At 41.9% G+C, this 27,107-nt stretch overlaps 1 protein-coding gene and 1 non-coding gene across 3 annotated transcripts in view; both read left to right on the top strand.

The window, feature by feature from the left end:
- Slc4a8 (solute carrier family 4 member 8) overlaps positions 1-27,107 on the top strand; it is a 70,902-nt gene that overhangs the window by 21,358 nt on the left and 22,437 nt on the right. For both annotated transcript variants that reach the window (XM_042668761.1, XM_042668762.1), the window contains 11 exons: positions 1,953-2,113; positions 5,861-6,049; positions 7,923-8,014; positions 8,999-9,156; positions 10,375-10,462; positions 11,191-11,337; positions 12,771-12,871; positions 21,914-22,088; positions 22,943-23,076; positions 23,819-24,064; positions 26,871-26,976. In XM_042668761.1, the coding sequence (XP_042524695.1) occupies positions 1,953-2,113; positions 5,861-6,049; positions 7,923-8,014; positions 8,999-9,156; positions 10,375-10,462; positions 11,191-11,337; positions 12,771-12,871; positions 21,914-22,088; positions 22,943-23,076; positions 23,819-24,064; positions 26,871-26,976 (1,597 nt within the window). The remainder of the gene's footprint in view (positions 1-1,952; positions 2,114-5,860; positions 6,050-7,922; positions 8,015-8,998; positions 9,157-10,374; positions 10,463-11,190; positions 11,338-12,770; positions 12,872-21,913; positions 22,089-22,942; positions 23,077-23,818; positions 24,065-26,870; positions 26,977-27,107) is intronic.
- On the top strand, positions 12,307-12,442 carry LOC122098421. Its single transcript, XR_006145737.1, has one exon. It is a non-coding gene; the product is annotated as a small nucleolar RNA SNORA48 (small nucleolar RNA).

Here is a 27,107-nt window from a genome sequence, read left to right as displayed (position 1 = left end):
CGACCCGCAGGACGTCAGCAAGGGCAGTGAACCTAAGCTAGAAGGAATGAAGGGACAAGAGACACGAAGAATGACAGCAAGACAAGGATTCTGATCAAGCTGCAAATTTTTATTTTTCACACAGGGGTATTTATATGCTTGGAATAAGGAAGCTTTTTCATTGGCTGTCAGGGAAGCTTCTTCATTGGCCGTAGCAGCTGCAGGATGTTTGCTTAGGGCAGGGGGAAAGGGTGGTCGTTAGCAGTTGCAGGATGTTTGCTTAGGGCAGGATGAGGGTCGGATTCTGTAAACTCAGCCTCAAGATGTTCCAGTGAGATAGTCAAGCCTATTACGTTGAGAGACTCAACTTTTGGCTCCCGACAATATACCTTTCAGCAAGCCATGGGCTTGCCTGCCTTTTTATTTATTTTGGGGTCATGTAATAGCTCTGGTACAGGAGTCTCCTATGGGACATCTTGGTGTTGACCTTTTTGGATGTCCTGGTCATACCTTAAATAGAGTTGGTGGCATAAACGTATGACCTTCAGGGGATCCTGTCTCATTTGTTTGGGGCCTAGAGTTAATTCATAACCGAAGTGCCCCATCCAGCATCTTCTAGACCTCATTGGTCAGACATAGCATAGCTTCAGGCTTTTCTGAAAGTGGACTATAGGGTCATTTGGGTTTGGATTCACTGACAGTCTCAGAATTTATTATTTTATTTGTCAGTCCTGGTGCTTGAACTCAGGGCCTGAGCACTGTCTCTGAGCTTTTTGTGCTCAATGCTAGTACTCTGCCACTTTAAGTCACAGCTCTACTTCTGGTTTTTAGGTGGTTAATTGGAGATAAAATTCTCATAGACTTTCCTTCCTGGGCTGGCTTTGAATTGCAATCCTGAGATCTCAGCCTCCTGAGTAGCTAAGATTATAGCCACCAGCACTATGCTGTCCCAGAATTTTTGAGACTTAACTTCCTCTGGAACAATTCAACTTCACAGTAGTATAGCTAGCTGAACTCTATAACTTTCTGTGGGTAGTTGTAGATCATGCTTAAGTATATGTAGGTCCCAGTAAAGTCCTCAGATCATCAACCAAGGCCATATCTAGTTTCCTCTGTTAATTGATCAGTGTCCTTACTGATGATTCAAAACCATCTTCCTTAACCTTGGGGAGGGTGGTGAAGGAGGAACATTGCTTCCTGTGGCACAAGCTCTCATTGAAATGGCTCTTCTGAATGCCTGCTGCATTGTGTACATTTTCTATGGCTTGAGAGAACAAAATAGGCCAATCAATCTGATACCAAGTGAAAAGGCAATTAGTCTTTGTCTTCTGTCTTTATGGGCTTCTAAGGTTCATACAAAACACTTGAAAATATTATAATTTTGTTAATGTGATTTGTCATTGTAGCCAATTGATAAAGATTACATCTAGTTTTTAATTGCGCAGGCAATGCATGATCATTATAGAAAATTAGAAAATAGAGATAAGCAAAAGGAAGAAAATGATGTATAATCCTTTTATACCAGGGATAATAATGAATGAATTTGGTGTCCATGTACATGTTTGTGCTTTTAAATTTTGCTTTAAATAAAAATGGAGCTAGAGCTGGGAAGGTGGCTCAGTGGTAGAGTGCTTGCCTTGCATGCATGAGGCCCTGGGTTCGATTCCTCAGCACCACATAAGCAGAAAAAGCCCGAAGTGGTGCTGTGGCTCGAGTGGTAGAATGCTAGCCTTGAGCTGAAGAGCTGAGGGACAGCGCCCAGGCCCAGAGTTCAGGCCCCACAACTGATAAAAAAAAAATAGACCTAAACTATCCTCAGTTCTTTACTGTTACATAACTGGCTTTTTCATTCATCAAAGTACCCAGAATGTGTAGATTCAATTCCCCAGTGTTCAGTGTGACTCTTCAGACATGTATCTCCTGAAAAATCCCTCCTTTCTACTTTGGGATGTGGTTATGTGCACTGCTTTCAGGTGGCTGAAGTTTGAAGAGGATGTTGAGGATGGCGGGGAGCGCTGGAGCAAGCCTTATGTGGCAACTCTTTCACTGCATAGCCTCTTTGAGCTGAGGAGCTGCCTTATTAATGGAACTGTCCTTCTGGATATGCGTGCAAATAGCATTGAAGAAATTTCAGGTAAGGTCAGGTGAGGGAAAACAGAGCAACTTTTGTGTAAGTAAAGAAGTATGGTACAGAACAAAGAACAGGTATGTGTGTGTATGTCCTTAAGTCATAGCTTTCCTGATCTCAGTGTCCTTGGCTGTGGGATGACTTTCAAGCTAGGCTTATGACGGGATTCACTGACAAGGTCTTTACCCCTCTGTTTGCCCTGTCATTCAGCAAGACATTTATTTTGTATCTACTATCTGCTGCATGCCATGCAAGGAAGGCATAGGATTATAAAGATCAGTCAGTCCAGTGGGTGAGGTCGCCATGGAAACAACAATGAAAGTAAATGCAGCAACGGAGATGCTAAGGAGTCACTAGAGAAAGGCACAGCTGGGAGTTGTGCAGAGAATGAGATAATGAGGATTAAAGATTTTTCAATAAGGTATCTAAGGCAGATGTGCAGAAATTGAGCCATAATGCTCACAGTCTGGTGACTTACCACACCAGAAGTGAGTTTCCTCACAGTTCAAAGGCTACAAGCCCCAAATCAAGGTCTATATAGGGCTCTATCCTCCCTGAGGGCTCCTAAGAAACTTATTCCTTGCTCCTCTGGCTTCTAGCCTCTGGTGACTCCAGATGTTCTTAACATCAGTTGCCTAATTCCCATTTCTGCTTCTGTCTTCATGTGGACTTCTATGTTTCACTTCAATGTGTTTTTACAAAGATGATTTTTACTGGACTTAGTGCCACCCCAATAATACAAAATTATTTCATCTTGAGAACTTTAGTACATATATAAAGACTTTTTTTTAAGAAATAAAGTAGGTCTCAGTGGGGAGTTAGGCCATAGACCTTTTTTGCAGGATGTGGCTGGAACATTCAACCAATTAAGAAAGCCAGCCATTTATTAAGTTTCAGCTTAATAAATGATTTATAGAGGCTGTGTGAGATGAGGACCAGAACACCTGTGGCATTCAGCAGCTGGAAGATTATTGGTAATTTCTTTTATGAAAAGCACTTTCTTAAACTGGGTGCTGGTGGCTCATGCCTGTAATCCTAGCTACTCAGGAGGATTGAGGTTTGAAGCCAGCCCAGGCAGGAAAGTCTGTGAGACTTATCTCCAATAAACTACCAGAGAGCTGAAAGTGGAATTGTGGCTGGAGTGGTAGAGCAAGTAGCCTTGAGTAAAAAAAAAAAGAAGAAGAAGAAAGAAAAAAGAAAGAAACAAACAAACAAAAACTCAGGGACAGCACCCAGGTGTGCGCACATGCACTCATGCATGCGTGCGTGCATGCACACGCAAACACACACACACTTTCTTTGGAATAGCTAAGAGGGCTGAGGAATTTTTGTTGTTGTTGAGCACTTTAAGCAATAGGAGAAAAGATAAAGGAGGCAACAGATCCAGGAATATCTGGGGTAGACTTTTTTTTCTGCTTTCAAGATGAAGAATCCTAAAGCATAAGGGAAGAAATGGAGGAGAGAAACCAATTGATACAAAAGGTAATGAGGGGCTGGGAAGGTGGCTCAGTGGTAGAGTGCTTGCCTTGCATGCATGAGGCCCTGGGTTCGATTCCTCAGCACCACATAAGTAGAAAAAGGTGGAAGTGGTAGAACATTAGCCTTGAGCTGAAATGCTGAGGGACAGTGCCCAGGCCCAGAGGTCAGGCCCTACCCTCGGACCCCAAATAAACAAAAAAAGTTAATGATACAGGGACATGGATCTTTGGCTTGAATATGACGTAGGTTTTCCTCATGTGTTGCTCTTCTTACTTGGGTAATAGCTTGAGAGATGGGGGAAGCTTGAGATATGTATACAGGACTCAAGTAGACTGCCATGGGTCTTCACATGAGGCACCCCAATATTAGATCAAGAATTTGACCTGAGCAATTTTTCATGTTCCATAACTGTCTTCTATGGTGGGTGGTAATTTTTAAAAAATTTTTATTGTCAAGATGATATACAGAGGGGTCTTAGTGATGTAATTAAGGTACATTTCTTGTCAACTTTGCTACCCCGACCCTCAATGGTGGATGGTAATTTTGGCTGCACTTTATAGGTAAGGAAACCAGGCACAGATGATGTAACTTTCTTAAGATCATTCAGGTAGAAAATGATAGAACTGGGATAAACGTGGACCTGTAACCTAGAACCCTCATTCTTATCAGCTGTGTTGACAATACTAAGATCCCCACACACACATTGTGTAGGAATTAATATGTTAAAGGTAATTTTTCTTATATGCTCCACTTTAGAATTCTGTACTTACAGTCTTCTTGACAACCACAGCAATGTTAAACAGTTGGTGAATGGGAATGTAGGGGAAATTTGGTAGGTAATAAAACAATGCGGACTTTCAAGTTCGTTCCAAATATATACTCCAGCTCTGCAGCTTACTAAGTGTCAGAGCTGGAGGACTTTTATAACATTTAGGCCTCAAGTTCTTCATGTGTAAAAACTGTTATAGTACCGCCTTTCTCAGGTCTCTCTCTCCTCTGTCTTGATGGTACTGAGACTTGAGCTTATTGTCACTTGAACCACCACCTCCTAGACCTTTTTGCATTTATTTGCTTTTTTTTAAAAAAGAGAGAGTTGTGTTTTTGCTTGGTTTTAGACCATGATCTTCATAATTCTGTTTCTCACATAGCTGTGATTATATGCATGTATCATCATACCTACCTTGTATTTGAGATAGGGTCTGTCTAACTGTGCCTGGGCTATCCTCCGTAGCAAGACCCTGTCTCACAAGCAAATACAAACAAACATCATTACTTTATAAGGCAGGGTGTGTGTGTGTGTGTGTGTGTGTGTGTGTGTGTGTGTGTGTGTGTGTGTGTGTGTGTGTGTGTGTGTGTGTGTGTGTGTGTGTGTGTGTGTGTGTGTGTGTGTGTGTGTGTGTGTGTGTGTGTGTGTGTGTGTGTGTGTGTGTGTGTGTGTACCTGTGTGGTACTGGGGCTTGAACCCAGGACCTCCCACTTTCAAAACTCACTTGGCTTTTTCTGCTCATGAATAGCTACTACTTGCTCTACATCTCCATTTCCTGCATTTTGCTGGCTAATTGGTAATAAGAGTCTCAGTTTTGTCTGCCCAGGTTTGCTCTAAACTGAGATGATCAGATCTCAGCCTACTAAGTTTTTGTTGTTGTTCATTCCTCTAAGGATTAGATTATATGTAAGTTTATAGAATATTTCTTGGCACGTTTTTAGGTGCTCAGTAGGTTTTTGTCTTAATTATTTGAGTGGGGGCATGGTAGCATGCACTGTCACTGGAGGCTGAGGCAGGAGGATCACTTGAGCCCAGGAGTATATGGTCAACTTAAACACTGTCTCTTTAAAAAAAAACCCAACAACCATTGTTGTTGTTGAATGAATAAAAGTATAACTTCAGCTGGGTGCTGGTGGCTCACACCTGTAATCCTAGCTACTCAGGAGGCTGAGATCTGAGGATCACAGTTCAAAGCCAGCTTAGGCAGGAAAGTCCACGAAACTCTTATCTCCAATAAACCACCAGAAAACTGGAAGTGGAGCTGTGGCTCAAGTGGGAGAGCACTAGCCTTGAGCTGAAGAGCTGAGGGACAGCGCAGACTCAGAGTTCAAGCCCCAGGACCAACAACAAAAAAGTATAACTTCATAGTCATGGTCATCCCATAGCTCTTTTAGACACTGAAAGTAAAGTTGTCCCTCACGGACCCCAGGGGGCCTACTTCTCTTTCCCCTTCCCCCATTCTTTCTGATGTTAGTTTCCATGGGTTTATGCAAGTGCCTACTTTCTAGACCTGATACTGGACCAGCAAGAACTGTTCAGTGACCTGAATGACAGCATGAGGGTCAAAGTACGGGAAGCTCTTCTCAAAAAGCATCATCATCAGAATGAAAAGAAGAGAAATAACCTCATTCCTATTGTTCGCTCCTTTGCTGAGGTTGGCAAGAAGCAATCGGACCCACACTCAATGGATAAAAATGGTAAGGTTATTATGAAAGATTTGTGTTTCCCTTTATTAGTAAGATGTTTGGGACCCAGCAGTGGATGCTGACTTACTGGAGTGGGAAACATGTCTAACATGTTTCCATGGCTACACCAAAATATACAGTGTCTGTTGAGTGGCTGAAACTGGTCCTCACCGATCTCTTCCTTACATACTTGGACAATAGCAGCCATTCATCTGATTACTGGAGAGATTTTTAATAGAGTGGATTTTTTACACTAGTGGGGATTGAACTTAGAGACTCATGTACTCTACCACACCACCAGTTTTCTTATGTACTTCTTCTTCTTTTTTTTCAATTTAATTTTATTTTATTTGTGAACATACTGTACAGAGGGGTTACAATTACATGGGCAGGATAATGCGTACATTTCTTACCAAGCATTGCAGCCTCCTCCTTTGGTTTACCCTTCACATCCCTTCCCAGCCTCCCCCCTCCCCCCCAATCCCAATCCTTCTCCTTCTCCCTCTTATGTACTTCTTATGCTTTTGCTAGGGCTCAGTGGATCCAAGATGGAGGACTTGGGTTCCAGGGTGCTCTCAAGATAGATATGAGAAGAAAATACTGTGGGGGTGGGAGAGACAGGGTGACATTGTACAAAATGAGTGCCTGAGCTTCTTTTGCTCAAGGCTAGCACTCTACCACTTGAGCCATAGCATCACTTCTGGATTTTTCTGTGTATGTGGTACTAAGGAATTGAGCCCAGGGCTTCATGTATGCTAGGCAAGCACTCTATCACTAAGCCACATTCCCAGCCCTCTTTACCTGACTTCTGTAACTATACCCCTCTGTACATCACCTTTATAATAACAATAAAATAATATGTATTAGGGATAATTTAGGACCAATGGAAAACAAGTCTTTTAAGATTAAACAAATGTTTTAGGTCAGGGAAACAAAATATAGTAGTTTATAGCTGGGCACTGGTTGCTCACAACTGTAATTCTAGCTACTAAGGAGGCTGAGATCTGAGGATTGCAGTTCAAAGCTAGCTGGGGCAGGCAAGTCCATGAGACTTTTATCTCTAATAAATGACCAGAAAACTGGAAGCAGCAAGCAGCACTGTGGCTCAAGTGGTAGAGCACTAGTCTTGAGCTGAAAAGCCGAGGGACAGCTCCCAGGCCTAAAATTCAAGCCCCAATATATATATATATATATACATATATATATGTATATGTATATATACACAAATTTTTTTGTATATATAGTAGTTTAGAAGCTAGAGTTAGACTTCTAGGTTTATGATCCTAGCTTTACCACTTGTGAAGTAAGTGGTAACCTGCTAAACCTCTTTTTTAAGTCTTACTTGTAAAGACAGTTATATTGTCTACTTCAGTTATTGTGAAATTCACACAAGTTAGTCTATATAAAATAAGGCTTTTAGCTGGGGGCTGGGGGCTCAGACCTGTAATCCTATTTAAGAGGCTGAGATCTGAAGATTGTGATTCAAATCCAGCCTAAGCAGGAAAGTCCAAAAGACTCTTATCCCTAATTAACTACCAGAAGTGGGGCTATGGCTCAAGTGGTAGAGAGCAAGTTGTGAGGGGGAAAAGAAAACTAAGGGACAGCAGGAGGCCTTGAGTCTAAGCCCCAGTACTGGCACTCCCCCCCCCCCCAAAATTAAAAGAGGGCCATAAATATGTTTGGGAAGGTACAGCAGTAATAAGACCTCTGTCCTTACCACTAGGTAGTAGATAAGAACAGAGGTGTGAATTTGACTTCATAGTTCCCTTAACCTCTGCTCTAGGTAACCTTTGTAGAAGACACAGCCAATAGATGATAGATGGGGAATGTCAGACAGGGGGAAAGGCAGTCATTTAGTGGATTCTGGTCTATTTTCTCCAAATAGGTCAAACTGTGTCTCCCCAGTCTGTTCCAACTACAAATCTTGAAGTGAAAAATGGAGTGAATTGTGAGCATAGTCCTGTGGACTTAAGCAAGGTAAGTAGAGATGTAGGAGGGTGGCATGTAGACTAAGGCTATCCCTAGTGGGTCTCTGCACCCGGCTGCCAGAATCTATATGAGTGTTGGCATTTCAGGACCCTTTCTCTTTCTTTTCTGGGGAAAATGAGACTCATCTACTCCTGTAGTCTCCCTTCTACCCAGTTTGAGTGAGGCCGATTTGTCAGTTTCTTCCTCCAGACCTTTATATTAAAGGTTGAGACTAGCTACAGTGTCTTTCTGAACCCAGACCTCCTTCCTATTTGTCAGTTATTTTTTTAGTTCCTGCCTTTGTGTAGTTGCTTTCATTGCCAAGGGTTTCATCAAAACAGTATTTTTTTTTTTTGCTAATGCCAACTAAAGCTACCCCATGGTTGAAACACTTCTTGTGGACTACAGGTGTAGTGTCAGAGGTCTTCTGCAGGAGCAAGTCCATGCTGCAGTTTCTGGTCCAGGCCTGAGTCCCCTATCTCAGCCTCTCCCTGCTCTGGTCTAACCTGCTCTGGACACTAACTTTCTGAAACATAATGGTGTGTGTCAAGTACTCTGTTAATAGGATTCCTGTTTTCTTTAGAAGGCCTGGAATCTCTGTCAAAGAATTGAAGTATTTAAAAAGGGAAAAGCTTTAACAGTTCCCTCTGAGGAGACATGATAGAATGAAAGTCAAATCAGAATACGTAGGTTTAAATTTTACTTTTTAATCTTACAAGCTCTAGAGTCCTGGGCAAGTCAATATTGCCTCTCTTGGTTTTAATTCCTTTTTTTTTCCTTTCCTTTTTTTTTTTAAAAGTATAGAATGAATATGACATCCTGCTCATAGACACAGTTTTTTATAAGGATCAAATAAAACAGCAATGAGAAAACATTGGTTAACTGTAAAGGAACATGTGAATATAAGGTCTGAAGAGAGCGATGGCTGTTTTGAGATGAGGGCTCCCAAATTGTCAGAGGTTTTTTTTTTTTTTTTTTTTTTTGAACTTTCAGGTGGATCTTCATTTCATGAAAAAAATTCCCACTGGGGCGGAGGCCTCCAACGTCCTGGTTGGAGAGGTGGATACCTTAGACAGACCCATCGTGGCCTTTGTGAGGCTATCTCCAGCTGTGCTTCTCTCAGGACTCACTGAAGTGCCCATCCCAACAAGGTAAAGGCAGTAGAAAAAGCCCAAAACTGCGAGTACTCAATCTGGAGAATGATATTTAAAACTTAGAAACCTGGGATATATTTGCTTAACTCTTGTGCAGAGGAGCTTTTGACCTTCACGGCTGTGTGTGTGTGTGGCTGCATGGCTCTCGCTTCCTGGGAAATGGAGACCCTGAGGCATCACAAAGGCTAGTTGCATGTTCTGTCACAAGACCTAGGTGTCACTCTCCCAGTTCTATAGAGCCACAGCTCAGGAAGCATCTTCTAGCAAAAGTATTGAGATCTCTACATAGTTCTGCCTGCATTTGTTCAAAGGGCTATTCATGCGCCCAGAAGATGAGGATGCTAGTGATTCATGCCCCACTAATTATAGAGAGTGTTCAGATTGTTCACAATACAACTTTGACTCCCCTGTAGAAGCTTCCTTCTCACTCTCCTTTCCCTACCATTTTCTTATTAGAACAACAAATGGGAATCATAACCTTGAATTGTACAACAATGCTGTTTCGAAAAGATATCTTTTCTATAGCTAGGAATTGTGTCTATGGAAACCCTAAGAAATATAACCACATTGTTGCAAGATACCATACAAATAGTTTCCAATGCCCTAGTGGAGCTATGGCAACTTGAAGCACTATATATTAACATGTCTCCTGTTTTTTTAAACTTTTTAAAAATCAGCATACTTTAGTTATATAAGGAAGTTTCACTGTGATAGTTCCACACCAGTGTTACCAGTGTTACCTGATCAACTTTACCCTCTCTATACTCTCCCTCATTCCCCCATCCTACTTTTTAAAACAATTTCAACAGGTTTTATGATTCGGTTTTCATACTTTTACGTAAAATATCACCCTCTTTTACCCTCTCTTTTGGCCTTCTGCCCTGCCCTTGCTATCTGCCCCCAATATAACTTACTTTACTTTCCTGTGATCAATTTTTAGTATATAGTAGTTGTACAAAGGGGTTTAAAATGGTATTTCACACGTGCATATATTATATTTTAATCAGACTAACTCCTTTTATTGGTTTCTTTTTTTCATATTCCCGACTCCATATTATTCAATAGTTTTCAGGGTATATCTTTTTCTTTTTTGGGTGAAAGTTCAATCTTGCTTTGTGTTGAGTAGAAAAGAAAAATGTTTTGCTGCTTTAGAGGGGAATAAGATGCCACTTCTTCATATTTACTTACATGACTTCTTTTGTATGTGTTTGGCAGATTTTTGTTTATCTTACTGGGTCCAGTAGGTAAAGGCCAGCAGTACCACGAGATCGGCAGATCCATGGCCACCATCATGACAGATGAGGTACACGCCACTTCTGCTTTTCATTCCTCCATCACATAAGCAATTTATTGAGTGGTACTCTGTTCTAGACACTGTGCTAGTTGTTGACAGCAACACAATCACAATTGCAGTGTCTTCTAGAAATGTGTGGGCTGCCTTTCATCATTCCTCTGACTGGGAGGTATATTTTGTGGAGGACTCCCATTTAGTAATTTATGAAGTTTTTCCAAACATTATGACCAAGAAAAATTTTCACACATATTTTTGTTCCATGTTTTGTGGAGATAACAGGATTATTTGCCTTTTTCATATCTTATCTCTTCTTATACTAGCAGACACATATATTTAGTGTCTTTTGTCCTGTATCATCTTTAGGTAGATTTGGTTTTTGTTTTATGGGGTTGTTTGTTTTGGGATAGGTCTTGCTGTGTAGCTTAGGCTGGCCAGAAACTCATAATTCTCCTGCCTCAGCTTCCTAAGTACTGAACTATGGGCATAAGCTACCACATCCAGCTTTAGCTTCATTTTTTTAAAAGTCTTTTTCTCTGTTGCTTTCACTCATTGGCTAATGCTCTACCAACTGATCCATGCCTCCAACATCTCCTTTTGCTTCTCTAAATGCTAAGATTTTTGCTTCTCAGTTTCCATGACAGAAGTAAGAATCAAGTCTGTCTCCATCTGCCACCATAGCCATTAGCAAGCGTTTCCAGTAACTGACAGTTCTCCTAAGGATTGTTTCTTCTCTGTAGATTTTTCATGATGTGGCGTATAAAGCAAAAGAGCGAGATGATCTCCTGGCGGGGATTGATGAGTTCTTAGACCAGGTGACAGTGCTCCCTCCAGGAGAGTGGGACCCCTCCATTAGAATCGAGCCACCCAAAAATGTCCCTTCCCAGGTAAGGTATGCACATTAGTCATTGGTGGCTGGTGTCAGGTACTGGGTATCCAGCATGTGGGCAGAGAAAAACAATATGTGGGTATATGCTAAATAAACGGAGACATAGCCCTGTTTGGGAACTCCTGAATGTCAGAAACAGTAATAAAAAAAGTAAATCTACAGTGACATAGATGGTCTCAGGTGTGGTGATATGTCAGGTTACCTGAAGGACTAATATAGAATGGCTGAAAGAAGAGGAAACAAAGGGCAAGTTGTACAGATAGTTCCCCATACTTTTCTGACATATTAAGAGTGGAAAGAGGGGCTGGGAAGTTGGCTCAGTGGTAGACTGCTTGCCTTGCATGCATGAGGCCCTGGGTTCGATTCCTTAGCACCACATAAGCAGAAAAAGCTGGAAATGGAGCTGTGGCTCAAGTGGTAGGGTGCTAGCCTTGAGCTGAAGAGCTGAGGGATAGTGCCCAGGCCCAGAATTCAGGCCTCACAACCAACAGCAACAACAACAAAAAAAGAGTGGAAAGAGAACTATTGTGTACCAGGCACCAAAGCAGTGGCCTTCCCAGAAACAGTCCAGAAAGGCATTATTACTCTTAGTTTATATGTGAGGACTGTAATGATTTTTTTTCTTTGTGATGGACATGGGGCTTGAACTCAGGGCCTGGGCACTTTCCATGAGCTTTGTTTGTTTGTTTGTTTTCCCTCAAGGCTAGTGCTCTACCACTTGAGCCACAGCTCTACTTCCAGGTTTTTGGTGGTTAATTGGAGATAAGATTCTTACAGACTTTCCTGCTGAGGCTGGCTTCCAACCTGATACTCAGATCTTAGCCTCTAGGATTACAGGCACTATCCACTGGCATCTGGCTTAGGGCATGATTTTAAGATAAAACAATATTACACATAGATGTGTGGAAATGTGATAATAAAAGCTCCCTCTGTGTAACTAAAGTAAGCTAAAAAAAATAAAGAAATGTGTCCCTGTTCTGGACAAAGTGGTATCAACTTCATGGTGCTCATCTTATTTCAGCCAGGGACAAAACAATATCATATTTACCATAGCATGAGTTTTGATTTATGCCTAATACCTGGTTCATGCCTTGGACACATGTGGGAAAAAAAGATGGTCCATTAAAAAACGATTATTCACAGAAGCAGATTTACTAAGTAGAACTTGTTGTGTTTGATGCCAACATCTCCATTTTTCTGTTTCAGAGAAAGACATGGTAAGGAGTTAGGTTCTATTGGAAGGGAAAAGAAAAGTTATATATGTGAATGCATGTGTATTTTTTTCTGGGGAAGTTAAGTCAGTAAGTACATTTGAAAGCTGCAGTTGAACATTGCTGTTATTGTTGTGTTTATCTTGTCACTGTTCCCTGCTCTTATCAGGAAGGATAGATATATGCTGACCTTGCTAATTTTGCGGTCCTCTGTTTAAAGGAGAAAAGGAAAATGCCTGGAGTTCCAAACGGAAATGTTTGCCACATCGAACCAGAACCACATGGGGGTCATAGTGGGCCAGAGCTCCAGCGCACTGGGCGGTAAGTGCTGGCGTGGGCTGCGGCAGTGCAGATGCTGTGTGACTGAGTAAGGCATCCTGTTCGTTTTTTGTGAGGCAGTATTTAAGAATTGTTACATATCTTTTAAGTATGTCTTCTATTGTCTTGTGATGCCTTTTCTTTTTTCTTTTTATGCTAGTCCTGGGGCTTGAACTCAAGGGCCTGGGTGGTATCTGAGCTTTTCTCTTCAAAGTAGCTCTATACCACTGGATCCATAGCCTCATTTCCAGCTTTTTTGGAGCTGTCTTCTCAAATGGAACCATTTACTAACATATTAACAACTCTATTAACTATTGTATTCATTCATTCACAGTTCTTGAACCACCTGCCATATTCTGTCATTCCTCCAGTCCTTCCTACACTGTTCTATCTTCCTCTTCCTGAACTTTTGGCTAACTTTGCTTTCACTATCTCAGCTTAAGTGTCTGTTCCTTTGGAAAGCCTTTGTCACTCTCTAGAGTTGAAGTTAGGTGTTCCTGTTATACAGTGTCATAGCACTGGGCTCTAACTCCTCCCTCCTCCATTTCATCTTTTATTATTATTATTTGATGTATAGTGTTCCCTGCTTGGCTGTTTGCTCCAAAAGTACAGGGACTCCATTATATCCCTAGCTCCTAGCAAAGTGTTCTACACAGAGCCAGTACCCATTATTTGATGAATGAATTTTTTTTGGGGGGGGGGCAGTCATGGGGCCTGAACTCTGTTCCTCAGCTCTTCAGCTCAAGGCTAGTGCTCTACCACTTGAGCCACAGTGACACTTCCGGCTTTTTCTGCTTATATGGTACTGAGGAATTGAATCCTCATGCATGCAAGGCAAGTGCACTACCACTGAGCCACCTTGCCAGCCCCTAATGAATGAATACTTTTAGAATGATACTGATTGTGTAACATGGAATAGATAGGTGTGGTGAAAAGGATGGTTATCATTCTAGGTTGAGAAACTCTTTTGAGAGGTAAGTACTGTCTTAGCTGTGTGTCTCAGAAAAGAAAGCTAATCTTCTAGGCTCATATTTTAAAGACAGACATCCATGGGACAGGTCTCTTAGGGTAAGTCTTAGCTGTGTGTCTCAGAAAAGAAAGCTAATCTTCTAGACCCATATTTTAAAGACAGACATCCATGGGACAGGTCTCTTAGGGTAAGTGAAGGTATTTTCAGATCCCTAGACTAGGAGGCTCTATTTGCCAGGTAATGAGGATGGTAAAGAGTATGATTTTTGTCATTAGTATGACTTCAGTGCTAGCCACAGATAATGGAAAAAGATTGAGATCATTTGTACCTTTGGCTGTGTCTAAGAAGGATTTGCCTAGTGAAGATCATCAGGGAAGGACTTGCATCATGAAAAGAGTTTTCTATGTCCTCTATTTCCTTGGTTTTAGCTTCTTATTTCCTCCTTGCTTGATGTTATTTCTGTTCCTTTCTATCCTCAGAACCACTCCTTGGAAGCTAAAGGTCTTTTGGAGTTGTGGAGAGTGATTTATTTTTCTGTTCTTGGAAATTCAGGAATAGACAGAAGAGATAGAAACAAGAGAGAATAACACATAACTAACAATGTCCCGTTGGAAGATTATGTTTTCTGGCTGGAGGATTGTGTTTAAGTGTGGGAAAAAATAACTGGTTTGGGAGGGTGTGATGGCAGAAAGGAGTCTTTGAATGGAATGGGCCACTGTGAAGAGGGAGCAGGTTCTGAGAGAAATAAGCTCTTCTAAAGTTGAGAGATGGCCTGGAGTTAAGAAGCAAGGCAAGAGGCATCTGTTCTTAGAGTGGTTATAAAGGAGAGACTGGGGCTGGGCATGTGGCTTAGTGGTATAATGAGTGCCTAGCATTCATGAAGCCCTGGGTTCGATTCCTCAGTACCACATAAACATAAAAAGGCTCAGGGACAGTGTGCAGACCCTGAATTCAAGCCCAAGGACTGGCAAAAACACAACAGAATCTGTCCCAGAGGAGGTGTGTGTGTGTGTGTGTGTGTGTGTGTGTGTGTGTGTGTGTGTGTGTGTGTGTGTTTCAGGAAAAGGTATAATATCTCAAAATTATGACCTATCTTTCTAACATATAAAGTCTATATCTTAGGATTTAGAGCTTGAAAGTAGTGGGATTGAAGACAGTAGGATTTTTTTTCTCAAACAGGTATCTGTGCAGAGGTGACATTTCAGGTTGCTTTTAATGACAAAGAAAATAGAATAAACTAGGGTCTCATGCTTGTAAGACCATGCTTTGGAAGACCATCATGTTGGATCTCAACAGAAATAAGAGCTGATTTCCTCAAAGGAAAACCTCACATTGATAGGACTACCACATGCTTAATCACAGTCCCCCACTAGAGTGGGGTTTGAAGTTCTCTCAGAATGTCACATCAGTAACTTCTGGAATTGACAAAGCAAAAAGGAAATGCTGGGCTCAGGGCTGAGTTCTTCTTGGTAGTCCTTTTTCTGACTATGTTTACCTCTGTCCCCTTAGTAAAAGACAGGACATATGACCTTCCTCCCATTGTAGCCTAGTTGGCCAAATGACCTGCATCAGAGAACACAGGTCTTCTTCATCCCATTTCAAACTATGTAGAAGGCCGAGAGAAGCTTCTCCGCAGTTGAAGTTTTTGGCTCCTTGACTGCACAACCCAAACACATGATTTGTAATTCCTTACACTACTAGTTATGTTTCTCTGCATGTAAAACTCACTTCGTGAGTATCCTGTTTAATCTTGAGGCAAAACTGATGAAGTATTTGAAGATGGAGTAGAATAAATTCTGAGAAGGTATGAAAAGAAACAGCTGAGAACAGTGCCCTGAGTTGGGTTTTAATCTGACCATCCAAGACAGGGCCAAGACAGCATCCTGAACCCCCCTGCTGTTACCATAGGCCGGGATGCCAAATGTAACAGAGAGGGCAGTATGATGAGGATCTTCCTATAAGTCCAGACTCAACATAGCAAGATGCTCTGGAAAAGGATTTTCTCAAGCAGATTTATATTCTTCATTTGAGATGCTAATTTTGGGGAAAGATCAATGAAGAAAGAACCAGGAGCGGTGTCTTGGTGATTCCTGCAAGGTGTTCAGGCAGGTTTCTTTTCTTTTTTTTTTTTTGGTCGGCCGTGGGGCTTGAACTCTGGGCCTGGGCGCTGTCCCTCAGCTATTCAGCTCAAGGCGAGCGCTCTACCACTTGAGCTACAGCGCCACTTCCGGTTTTCTGGTGGTTTATTGGAGATAGGAGTCTCATGGTCTCTCCTGCCCGGGCTGGCTTTGAACCGCAATCCTCAGATCTCAGCCTCCTGAGTAGCTAGGATTATAGGCATGAGCCACCAGCGCCCGGCACAGGTTTCTTTTTTTTAAAAATAAGTTTTTTATTGTGAAAATACCGTACAGAGGAGTTACAATTACATGGGTAATGAGTGCATTTCTTATCAAGCATTGTTGCCTCCTCCTCTGTTTTTCCCCTACCATCCCTTCCCTCCCATCTCCACGACTACACTCCCCCCACCCCTGCTGCCTAAATTGTAAAGTTCGATGTTCAACAGTGTCTTGTACATCTCATTGTTACAATGGGTCAACCTGTATCCGTATTTAAACATTTCCTTTTTCCCCTCCCCTCCCCAAATTATACCAACATCAAATACAGTAAAAACAGGGGTTGTACCATGGGAGAGGAACATACAAAGCAACAAAAAAATTACATGGTACCTTATAAATACATTAGAAACAATAGCAAGAAAGAAAAGAACCACTTGTGTCTCTATCTTGGGGTTCATTTCGCTTAACATCCTCTTATTTGGTCATATATACATAGCTTTTGACCTTTTCTGCGTGTCCCAGACATATACTAGTTATTGCAAGTAAGGGAAACCATATACATAGCTAGGAAGATCAATAGAATGCCCACAGATTGGGAGAAGATCGTCACTAGCCAGAGAATGGATAAGTATCTCATATCTAAAATATACTTAGAACTTAAAAAATTAAGTCCCCCAACAATAAATCCTCAAAGAAACAACTGCCCGATAAATAAGTAGGCTAAAGACGTAAAGAGAAATTTCTCTGAAGAGGAAATAAGAATGGCCAATAGACACATGAAGAAATGCTCAACCTCCCTAGCCATAGAAGAAATGCAAATCAAAACAACATTGAGATACCACCTCACCCCAGTTAGAATGGCTATAATCAAGAACTCTAATAACAATGATGCTGGAGGGGATATGGACAGAAGGGAACCCTACAGCATTGTTGATGGGAGTGTAAACTTGTCCAACCACTTTGGAAAGTAGTATGGAGGTTCCTCAAAAGACTCCACATAGAGCTCCCCTATGACCCAGCAATCCCACTTTTGGGCATTTACCCAAACGATCACAAACAAGGCCATACTCAAGCTACCAGCACAACTATGTTTATTGAACCAATCCAGATGCCCCTCAGTAGATGAATGGATCAAGAAAATGTGATATATATATATGAATTCTATGCCTCCATCAGAAAGAACGACATTGCCCCATTTGCTAGGAAAAGGAAAGACTTGGAAAAAATTATATTAAGTGAAGTAAGCCAGGCCCAAAGAAACATAGGTCCCATGGTTTCAAGCAGGTTTCTTCTAAAGCACACAACTGGCTGGCTGGCCTGTCCCTATATCCTTCCAGGGAAGAGCTCCCTAAGCAGTGCTCCAGAGCGTAGTCGCCTTTTGCATGGGTAAGTTCCTTCATGTATCAAGCTTTAAAATACATATTCTTGTGTGTCTTTTGCCATCAAAAAACTTGAGCATAAAGGACTGTGTTGAAAGGGAAAGGAAGATTTAAATATGAAGTGAAGCATCTATGGCTGAGGAATGAATTTCGTAGAGGTATATTACAGTCTGATTTTATGACAAATGAAGTATGAAATTACCTCCATAAAAGAATTCTGAATGGCTGGGAAGGTGGCTCAGTGTTAGAGCGCTTGTCTTGCATGCATGAGGCCCTGTGTTTGATTCCTCAGTACCACATAAGCAGAAGAAGCTGGAAGTGGCGCTGTGGCTCAAGTGGTAGAGCACTAGCCTTAAGCTGAAGAGCTGAGGGACAGCGCCCAGGACTAGAGTTCAGGCCCCATGACTGAAAAAAAAAAAAGAATTCTGAAAAAAGTCTCCCTTTTGTACTGGAACTGACTTGAACTTCAAGACCTCGTGCTTGCACTTGGCTCTTTTACTCACTTGAATCACACCTCCACTCCTGGTGTTTTGCTGGTCAGTTTGAGATAGGAGTCCCAAATTTATCTGCCTGGGCTGGATTCAAACCGATTCTTTGAGACCAATCCTCAGGTCTCAGTCTCCTGAGTAACTAGGAGTATAGGTGTGAGTCACTGGTGTCAGCTTCTGAAATTATTTTTATTAATTTATAGTTATGCTATCATTATGAACCTTAGGTCTCTCATTTCTCTCATTTAATCACTGCTACATAGAAAGATATCTTTACTTTTATGGTTTTTCATAAGTCCATTTCATGTAATTGTTTTTTTTTCTGGTCCTGGGGCCTAGGCCCTGTCCCCGAGCCTCCCTGTATTTAAGGCTAGCATTCTACCACTTCAGCCATAGTGCCATTTTTTTTTTTTTTTCTGAGTAGTTTATTAGAGATAAGAGTGTCACAGACTTTCCTGTCTGGACTGGCTTTGAACTGCGATCCTCAGATCTCAGCCTCATGAGTAGCTAGGATGACAGGCGTGAGCCATGGGTGCCTGGCTCACAGAATTCTTGTGTGTTGCTCACAGGCACTCCTTTCTTTTTTTTTTGGGGGGGGGGGGTCTGGTTGTGGGGCCTGAACTCTGGGCCTGGGCGCTGTCCCTCAGCTCTTCAGCTCAAGGCTAGTGCTCTACCACTTGAGCCACATTGCCACTTCTGGCTTTTTTTTTCTGCTTATGTGGTGCTGAGGAATCGAACCCAGGACCTCATGCATGCAAGGCAAGCGCTCTACCACTGAGCCACCTTCCCAGCCCCACAGGCACTCCTTTCTAAAGATGGCACATGTATCTAGAAGTGAACCTATCCTAGAAGTATGTCCTGGCCTCAGTGGGGTGGGATACTATGATACCTAAGGACCTAGAAACACTTGGATCCTCCCCACCCCCGCCACATACACACCAGTACCAGAGCTTAGAATGCAGGATTTTGTGATCCCTTTATAGCTTGTTTGCTTATGGCTAACTCTCTACCAATAGAACCATTCTTCTATCCTAGCATTTTGCTTGTAAATTGGGGATGAAGTGGTCTGGCTTCAAACCATGATCCTTTAGAACTCATCCTCATTCTCCTAGTAGCTAGGATTACAGGTGTGAGCCTGTAATCATTAGCATCTTGCCCTAGACTACCACCAACATCCATTCTTATGGAATTTTTTTTTATCCAGAGGAAAAAATAAGACAAAAATGACACTTTCATTTTAACAGGTGACATTTTAAGTGAGTCATGGTCCCAGTCCCTGAGGTTGAGTCCTGTTTTATTTTTTTTGGGGGGGGGTCCAGTTGTGGGGCCTGAACTCTGGGCCTGGGCGCTGTCCCTCAGCTCTTCAGCTCAAGGCTAGCGCTCTACTACTTGAGCCACAGTGCCATTTCTGTTTTTTTTCTTTTTGCTTATGTGGTGCTGAGGAATCGAACCCAGGGCCTCAGGCATGCAAGGCAAGTGCTCTACCACTGAGCCAACTTCCCAGTCCTGAATTCTGTTGATCATAGTTCTTTGAGAAAGTTTCTTCACCTGAGCTCAGGTTGCCAGACAGGCTAAAGCTTAGCTTAGGCTGCCTGGGCCTCTGTCCAAGCTGGTGAAGCCTACACTATATTATGATGCTACTGCAATAACTGGAGAAAAGTATCCACCAATAGCAGGAAAGAAATGCAAGTGTCGGGATAGAACAATGTCAGCTCTTTGTCCACCTGCACATCCACTGTACTCAGAGAGAGAGAAATATGGGAGGGGGAGGGAGAGAAAGAGAGAGAGAGAGAGAGGAGAGAGAGAAAGAGAGGAAGAGGCGAGCGTGCGAGCACAAGAGAGCAAGAGAGTGTGCATTTGATTGAGGAAAGAGCAGGTAGACCTTCTCCCCTGGTTCTTTTCAGGACCCTAGGGAAGAAAAGGAAAGAGATAGATGGCGATGACTTTTCTATGAGAGAGTAACTTGGTTATTTGCTTTGGCCTTTTATTATAGAAAGTTCCAAACACATTTAAAAAAGAAGGAAGAATAATATAATGAGTGGTTTGTTTGTTTGTTTGTTTTTTGCCGGTCATGGGGCCTGAACTCTAGGTCTGGACACTGTCCCTCAGCTCTTCAGCTCAAGGCTAGCGCTCTACCACTTGAGCCACAGCGCCACTTCTGGCTTTTTCTGTTTATGTGGTGCTGAGGAATTGAACACAGGGCCTCATGCTTGCAAGGCATGCCCTCTACCGCTGAGCCACCTTCCCAGCCCCTAGCAAGAATAATATAATGAATACCCAGGTACCCATCAACTGTAACCAAAATTTTGTCAATTTCATTTTGTTGATTTCTTCTCATTTATTTGACTGTTTTCTAAATTATTTACAACCAAATCACTGATGTCATTATTTTTCGGTAAATACCCCAGTATGCATCTCATTTGATTAAGACATTAAAAAACTATCATCATATTATTAGCAAATGTAGCAAAATTAACCATCATTCTTTATTATTGTTATACAAGGAGGTTTATTTAAGGGGGTTTCAATTTAACATGTAAACCATTGTAAGTCATCTGATATTGAGTATATATTACTTTGGTGTGTGTGTGTGTGTGATTGTTAACAATGTTTGTAATTCATTTGTTTGATGTGGGACCCAGTTAAGGTCCACATTTAGTTATTACATTGTCATTCTATAGGAGCACCTCTTCCTTTCCTTTTTGGTTTTTCGATGCCATTGATTTGTAAAAGAAACCAGGTGATGTGTCTTGTAGTTCTACCCTAATGCACTGATTGCAGGAAGTGTAGCTGATAGTGGGAGAATGGCTCCTTGTTTGTAGGGGGGGATCTTGTTCTTTATCTGCCTCACCTACCGGAAGCAGAGAAGACCCACCACCAGCTCTTACCTCCTACACCTTTTGAGTCCATCCACTTTTCATCCCAATCTGTGCCTGCCTCACACAGCCACAAGGGTGATCCTTCTAGAATAAAATGCGTGTTGGATTATGTTTCTGAGCTGTTTAGTCTTTTCTAACTTGACATGCTATTCGTTTGAGTAAAGTTTTAATTTCTTAAAATCTATGATAAGACTTTTGTGACTCAGCTTCTCCAACCTTATCTGTTGGTTTTTGGCTCTCACATTGTCTGATCCAGACAGCTCTCTTCCAGTTTGGACCCATCAAATGCTGTCACTTCTGAGTGTCCCTATGCTAGCCCTTCTGCCTCATCTGGCTGTCTCCAAGTCTATCCTTTGAATCGTTGCTGAAATGCCCCTCCCTGTCTTGTGCTGTCATTGCATCCTTACTATACTGTCTCCTGCGCTAGCCTGTCAGTCTTGGAGAATGAGGGCTGTGTTTGTCTTGCTCATTGCTGCAACTCCAGTACCTGGCCCAGTGTGTGGCACCAGGCATCTCCTACTGCTTGTCAAGTGCATGAATGAACTATCATGCTAGAATTTCTCAGGACAAAGGTAGGTATTTGTTGATAGTAAGAATTGCATGTGACAGGGGCTTTTTATTGGAAAAAAATACTTAATACTTAATACAACTAACAATATCTTGCTTTTGTATACTTGCTTTTGTATATTTGAAGCTTGAAGCTACTACTTGCTTTTCTTGTTAATTTTGTGGACTTTTTAATAAACAAGTAATAGGCATACCCAAATTAATTACCTGCTTGGGAGAAATCATTCAAACTTGCTGTAAGTCATGTCTTTGATTGCAAATCAAATCTGTGCTGACCCCTGAGAGATCTCCTGGACTTGAAGTCAGGTTGAAACCAAAATACTCCCTCAGTCCAGAGCATGTTTGAAATGTTTTCAGATGTGTGCTGTTTGTGCGCTTTTGTGGAAGAGGCACTGGGTGAGAGGCGTGTTTGCCGTGTTTCCACAGGCTGTTTGGGGGCTTGGTGCTGGACATCAAGCGGAAGGCCCCCTGGTACTGGAGTGACTACCGGGATGCACTCAGCTTACAGTGTCTGGCCTCCTTTCTGTTCCTGTACTGTGCCTGCATGTCACCTGTCATCACCTTTGGGGGATTGCTTGGAGAAGCTACTGAGGGACACATAGTAAGAACTTTTTGTTTCTTTTAATGATAAAAAAAAACCCAAGATTTAAAATATATTGTGGCAGCCACATCCATGGTGGGAAGCACCACCTAGGCCTGCACTGAGGAGATTGGATTCTTTGTCCTGAATTACCAGGGTCTTCTGACTTCATATGAAAGGAAAACATGCTTCTCCTTTGTGTACACACTGTATTCTGCTTGAATGTCAGGGATTTTTGTTTTTTGTTTTTTTGTTTTGATTGGTCGTGGGGCTTGAACTCTGGGCCTGGGTACTGTCCCTTAGCTCTTCAGCTCAAGGCTAGCACTTGAGCCAGAGCTCCACTTCCGGTTTTCTGGTGGTTAATTGGAGATGAGTTTCATAGACTTTCCTGCCCGGGCTGGTTTTGAACCATGATCCTCATATCTCAGCCTCCTGAGTAGCTAGGATTATAGGCGTGAGCCACCAGCACCCGGCTTGAGTGTCAGTTTTCATAGCTGGTTGAATTGCTCCAAGAAAGGAAAATGAATCAATGGATGCTTTTTGAAAATAAGATTTGAAGTGACATTGTGACAGCTTGTAGTACAAACAGCATCATTGTTTTTTTTTTTAAATATATTTTTGAATGCTAATTGAGTCACTGAAGAACACACTTTATTGAGGAATCATATGCAAATGGATTTGGGCACCTGAATTATTAAAGTGGTACTTGTTTATAAGGGTATTAGACAGTGTGTACACATCCCTCTTGCTAAGAAGAAATAAGCAAATGACTGTCAAGGTACACATGACGCTAAGTCAGGAGTTTATATTGGCCAATATTACTCTTTACTGATGGGCTGTGGATTCAGTGGTTTTTGTTTTTGTTTTCTCCTCAGAGTACAATTGAATCCTTATTTGGAGCCTCCATGACTGGGATTGCCTATTCCTTGTTTGCGGGACAGCCTCTCACCATCCTGGGAAGTACTGGGCCAGTGCTTGTGTTTGAAAAGATTTTGTTCAAATTCTGCACGTAAGACATTTGTTCTTCTGAAAATTCTAAGTGCAAGTGGCTACTGCACTGCCAAGGTTAAACGTCAGGCTCCTCCACAAGTATATGGACAGATCCCAGAAGTGGATTGTGAGAAGCCTGAAGGAAGAGCATCACTGGGTGTGCTGTCCTGCCCTTACCGTAGCAGGCACCTGTAATCGCAGAGCTCTTCTTTCTAAAGGCCTTCAGTAATGTTATGCCACCATTATTGAAGTCTTCCTTCTTGATCTTTAAGAAAAAATTCCTTACTAATTCAATCCCCTCCATTTCCATTTCAAATCACTTTTCAATTTGTCTTATTATCCCTTCATATTCTGGTGATTATGGCAGTGGGGGCTTACCAGTGCCCTGCTTTTCCTCCTTATAGAGTCTTTTTTCCATTTTGTAATAGAAGGAAGGGTACATGGGACTAGAGCCAGGGCCCTTTTTTATTATTCTAAACAAGCTTATAATTTTATTGATTAGTAAAGGCAGAAATGTTGTACATGAGGTGATTCCTTTCTTTTCCACTTTCTATATCTTTACCATAGCAAATAGCACCTGTGAAACCAATCTTAAAACAACTAACCCAAAGGTATTTTTTAGGGAGTACATTTAGTATTAGGAATAAAGTGGGTTGCAGTTCTGGTGTGGATAACATGAGATGAATTAGCCACATTTGACCTTTTGTTTCTTAATGCCATCCACCGTGATTTTTAAAAAATGAATTTTGGTCTTGTTTCAGAGACTACACACTCTCATACCTCTCTCTGCGAGCCTGCATTGGACTCTGGACTGCCTTCCTGTGTATTGTCCTTGTGGCAACAGATGCTAGTTCCCTTGTCTGCTACATTACCCGATTCACTGAGGAAGCATTTGCTTCCCTGATTTGCATTATCTTCATCTACGAAGCAATAGAAAAGCTGATTCACCTGGCAGAGACCTACCCTATCCACATGCACAGCCAGCTGGATTACCTTAGCCTCTATTAGTAAGTGTGCGTTCTACTTCTCCTTCCCTTCTTTTCTTTTCTTTTTGTCTTTCTTTTCTTTTTATTAATGGAGCAAAGGGCCTGAGTTTAGTAGCCGATGTAGTGTGCCAGGCCGTGCTTGTAATTTCTGCTAAGGAAGTGTCTTGGTCCTCCGAGAACAGAGCACAGACGTAGATGAGGAGCATGGAAGCCTGCCAGAGAACAGTCAAAAGTGATGACAGAGGACCGAGGGAAACTCCTTCCTCTCCTCAGTCTCTCACAATGTCATCCAGGCTGGCCTTGAACTTTTGATCCTCCTACCTGAGTCTCCCAAGTGCTGGAATTACAGGAATGTGCCACCATATCTGGCTCTGGAAACCAATTCTTTGTGAATAAAGCTCAAAATGGCAATTTTCTTTCTCTCCCTTCTGTGTCCCTTCCCCTTTCCTCTAGCCCTCTCCTGCTCTCCCCCCCCCCCCCCCCCCCCATCACTGAAGGCTTAACAAAAATGGGCCAGCTCTTTCCCACTGCGCTGGGATGTATCCCCAGCCCTGAAAGGTATTTCTCTTAGTTGGATTTCACTCCTGTTTCACATGGAGCTGATGTGAATCTACAGTTCACCAACTCTTCAAATGAGTTTGTTAATCTATGTACAATTTTTTTTCTGTTATAAATAGACTATTCTCTTTAGAGAAGCTGTAAGTTCGCATAAGAGTTGAGCAGGAAGTTTCTGTATTATTAACATCTTCACCAGAGTAGTACATTTGTTATGATTATCAAATCTATTCTTTTTTTTTTTTTTTTTTTTGGTCATATGGCTTGAACTTGCCTGGGTATTATCCCTGAGCTCTTTTGCTTAAGACACTTTATCACTTTGAGCCACAGCACCACTTCTGTTTTGTTTTTTTTTTTCCTTTGTTAGTTGAGGTAAGAGTCTCATGGACTTTCCTGCCCAGGCTGGCTTTGAACCATGATCCTCAGATTTCAGCCTCCTGAACAGCTAGGATTACAGGCATGAGCCACCAGTGCCTGGCTAACAAATCTATTTTGATAAATCATTATCACCCAAAGTTAGAATTAGAGTTAGCTTTTGAGCATTCCATGAATTTTGACAAATATACCTTTATAATTCCTTGAAGAATAGTCTAAAAGTAGTCTAAAAATCCTCTGTATTCTACCTGTTCCACTCTCCCACTTCTCTAACATCTGACAACCATTGACCTTTGAACCATCTCCCTAGTCTTACCTTTTCCAGAATGTCATATGGGTAGAATCATATATTTTGTACCCCTTTCAGATTGTCTTTACTTAATAGCATGCATTCAGGGTCCCTTGTATCTTTCTTACTGGCCTTTTAGCACTGAATAGTGTTCCATTGTCTAGATGTTCATGGTTTATCACTATTCATATGCTGAAAGATAATCATGTTTGTTTCAAATTTTCAGTTGATGTTCAAAATCTTTTTAACATTTACTGTTTTTTAAACATTATTTTATTTTAAATTTATATAACTCTAAGTATTTATGGGCATATATTTGAAAGATATGTTTATATAAATTTGAATATATACATGTAAATACTTGATTTTGTTCTTAACGATCTTCCTGCCCCAGCCTTCTTTTTTTGCCAGTTGTGGGGCTTGAACTCTGGGCCTGGGTGCTGTCCCTCAGCTCTTCAGCTCAAGGCTAGCGCTCTACCACTTGAGCCACAGCACTACTTCTGGCTTTTTTCTGCGTATTTGGTGCTGAGGAATCAAACCCAGGGCCTCATGCATGCAAGGCAAGCACTCTACCACTGAGCCACCTTCCCAGCCCCCTGCCCCAGCCTCTGAGTGAGCGTGGGAGTCATAGGCTCATGTTCCCATGACTGGCTGGAATTGAGTTTTTTCAGCATCCTCATTACTTTTTATTATGTTGGTTTTCCCCTATTATTCTGACCAATGTAAATCTTCTTGAACTTTAATTCCATCCAAAAGCATGCTTATTAAATTCACAGATGAACCCAAACTGGTAGGGATGGCTGCGAAGTCAGCTGGCCATTCTGGGATTGGGCATCCCTGTGGCAGCCAGTGGACAGTGTGGGCTGGCCTTGTTTGGATAACAAGGAGGCCTGAGGAAGCTAATGGAGCTGTTAGAATGACTTCTTAGCAAGTTTGAGGGCATATGTTCAAACCCTAGTATTGGCAATCATTTTATTTTATTTTATTTATTTTATTTATTTTTTTTGTCCAGTCGTGGGGCCTGAACTCTGGGCCTGGGTGCAGTCCCTCAGCACTTCAGCTCAAGGCTAGCGCTCTACCACTTGAGCCACCTTCCCAGCCCCATGGCAATAATTTTAAAAAGATGAGACAAACATTTAATACAGATTTGTCTCCTTTTTATGCATCTCTGTTAACACTTGAATCATTTCACTGAGAACAATTAGAGGTTATGTGTCTCTGTGTCTTCTTTCTGCCATGAACTGGTAGCTTATGCCTATATTCCTAGCTACTCTGGGGGCTGAGATCTGGGGATTCCAGTTCAAAGGCAGCCTGGGAAGGAAAGTCTGAGAAACTCTTATCTCCAGTTAAGCACAACAACAACAACAAAAAACCAAAACCAAAAACAAACACCTAAAGTGGAACTATGGCTCAAGTAGAACACTAGCCTTGAGCAAGAAAGCTCAAAGACACCTGGGCCCCCAGCTTAAGTCCCAGGACAGGCACCAAAAAAAAAAAAAAAAAAAAAAGAATGAAAATCAGATTCTGACAGAGCCTTTAACCTAGTCATGGCTAAAAACAGTCAGTCTTTGACTACTTTCCTCAGGATTCTTTTTTCTTTTCCCTCAGTTGCCGGTGTACTCTTCCAGAGAATCCCAGCAATCATACCCTACAGTACTGGAAGGACCACAACATTGTGACAGCACAAGTGCAGTGGGCGAATCTGACCTCCAGTGTACGTGTGCAAGCCACCAGATGCCCCAGCATCAGGACTGGGTTTAGGAGGCAGTCACTTCTAGGGGGAAAGGAAGTAACACTTTGGTGAATTACAGCATTTAAGAAATAAAGCTTAAAAAAAACCAGAAC

Source organism: Dipodomys spectabilis, unplaced genomic scaffold, assembly GCF_019054845.1.
Source record: "Dipodomys spectabilis isolate Male_0828 unplaced genomic scaffold, ASM1905484v1 ptg000477l, whole genome shotgun sequence".
Lineage (NCBI taxonomy): Eukaryota > Metazoa > Chordata > Mammalia > Rodentia > Heteromyidae > Dipodomys > Dipodomys spectabilis.
The sequence above is the reverse complement of the archived record's forward strand: the minus strand, read 5'-3'. Positions and strand labels throughout refer to the sequence as shown.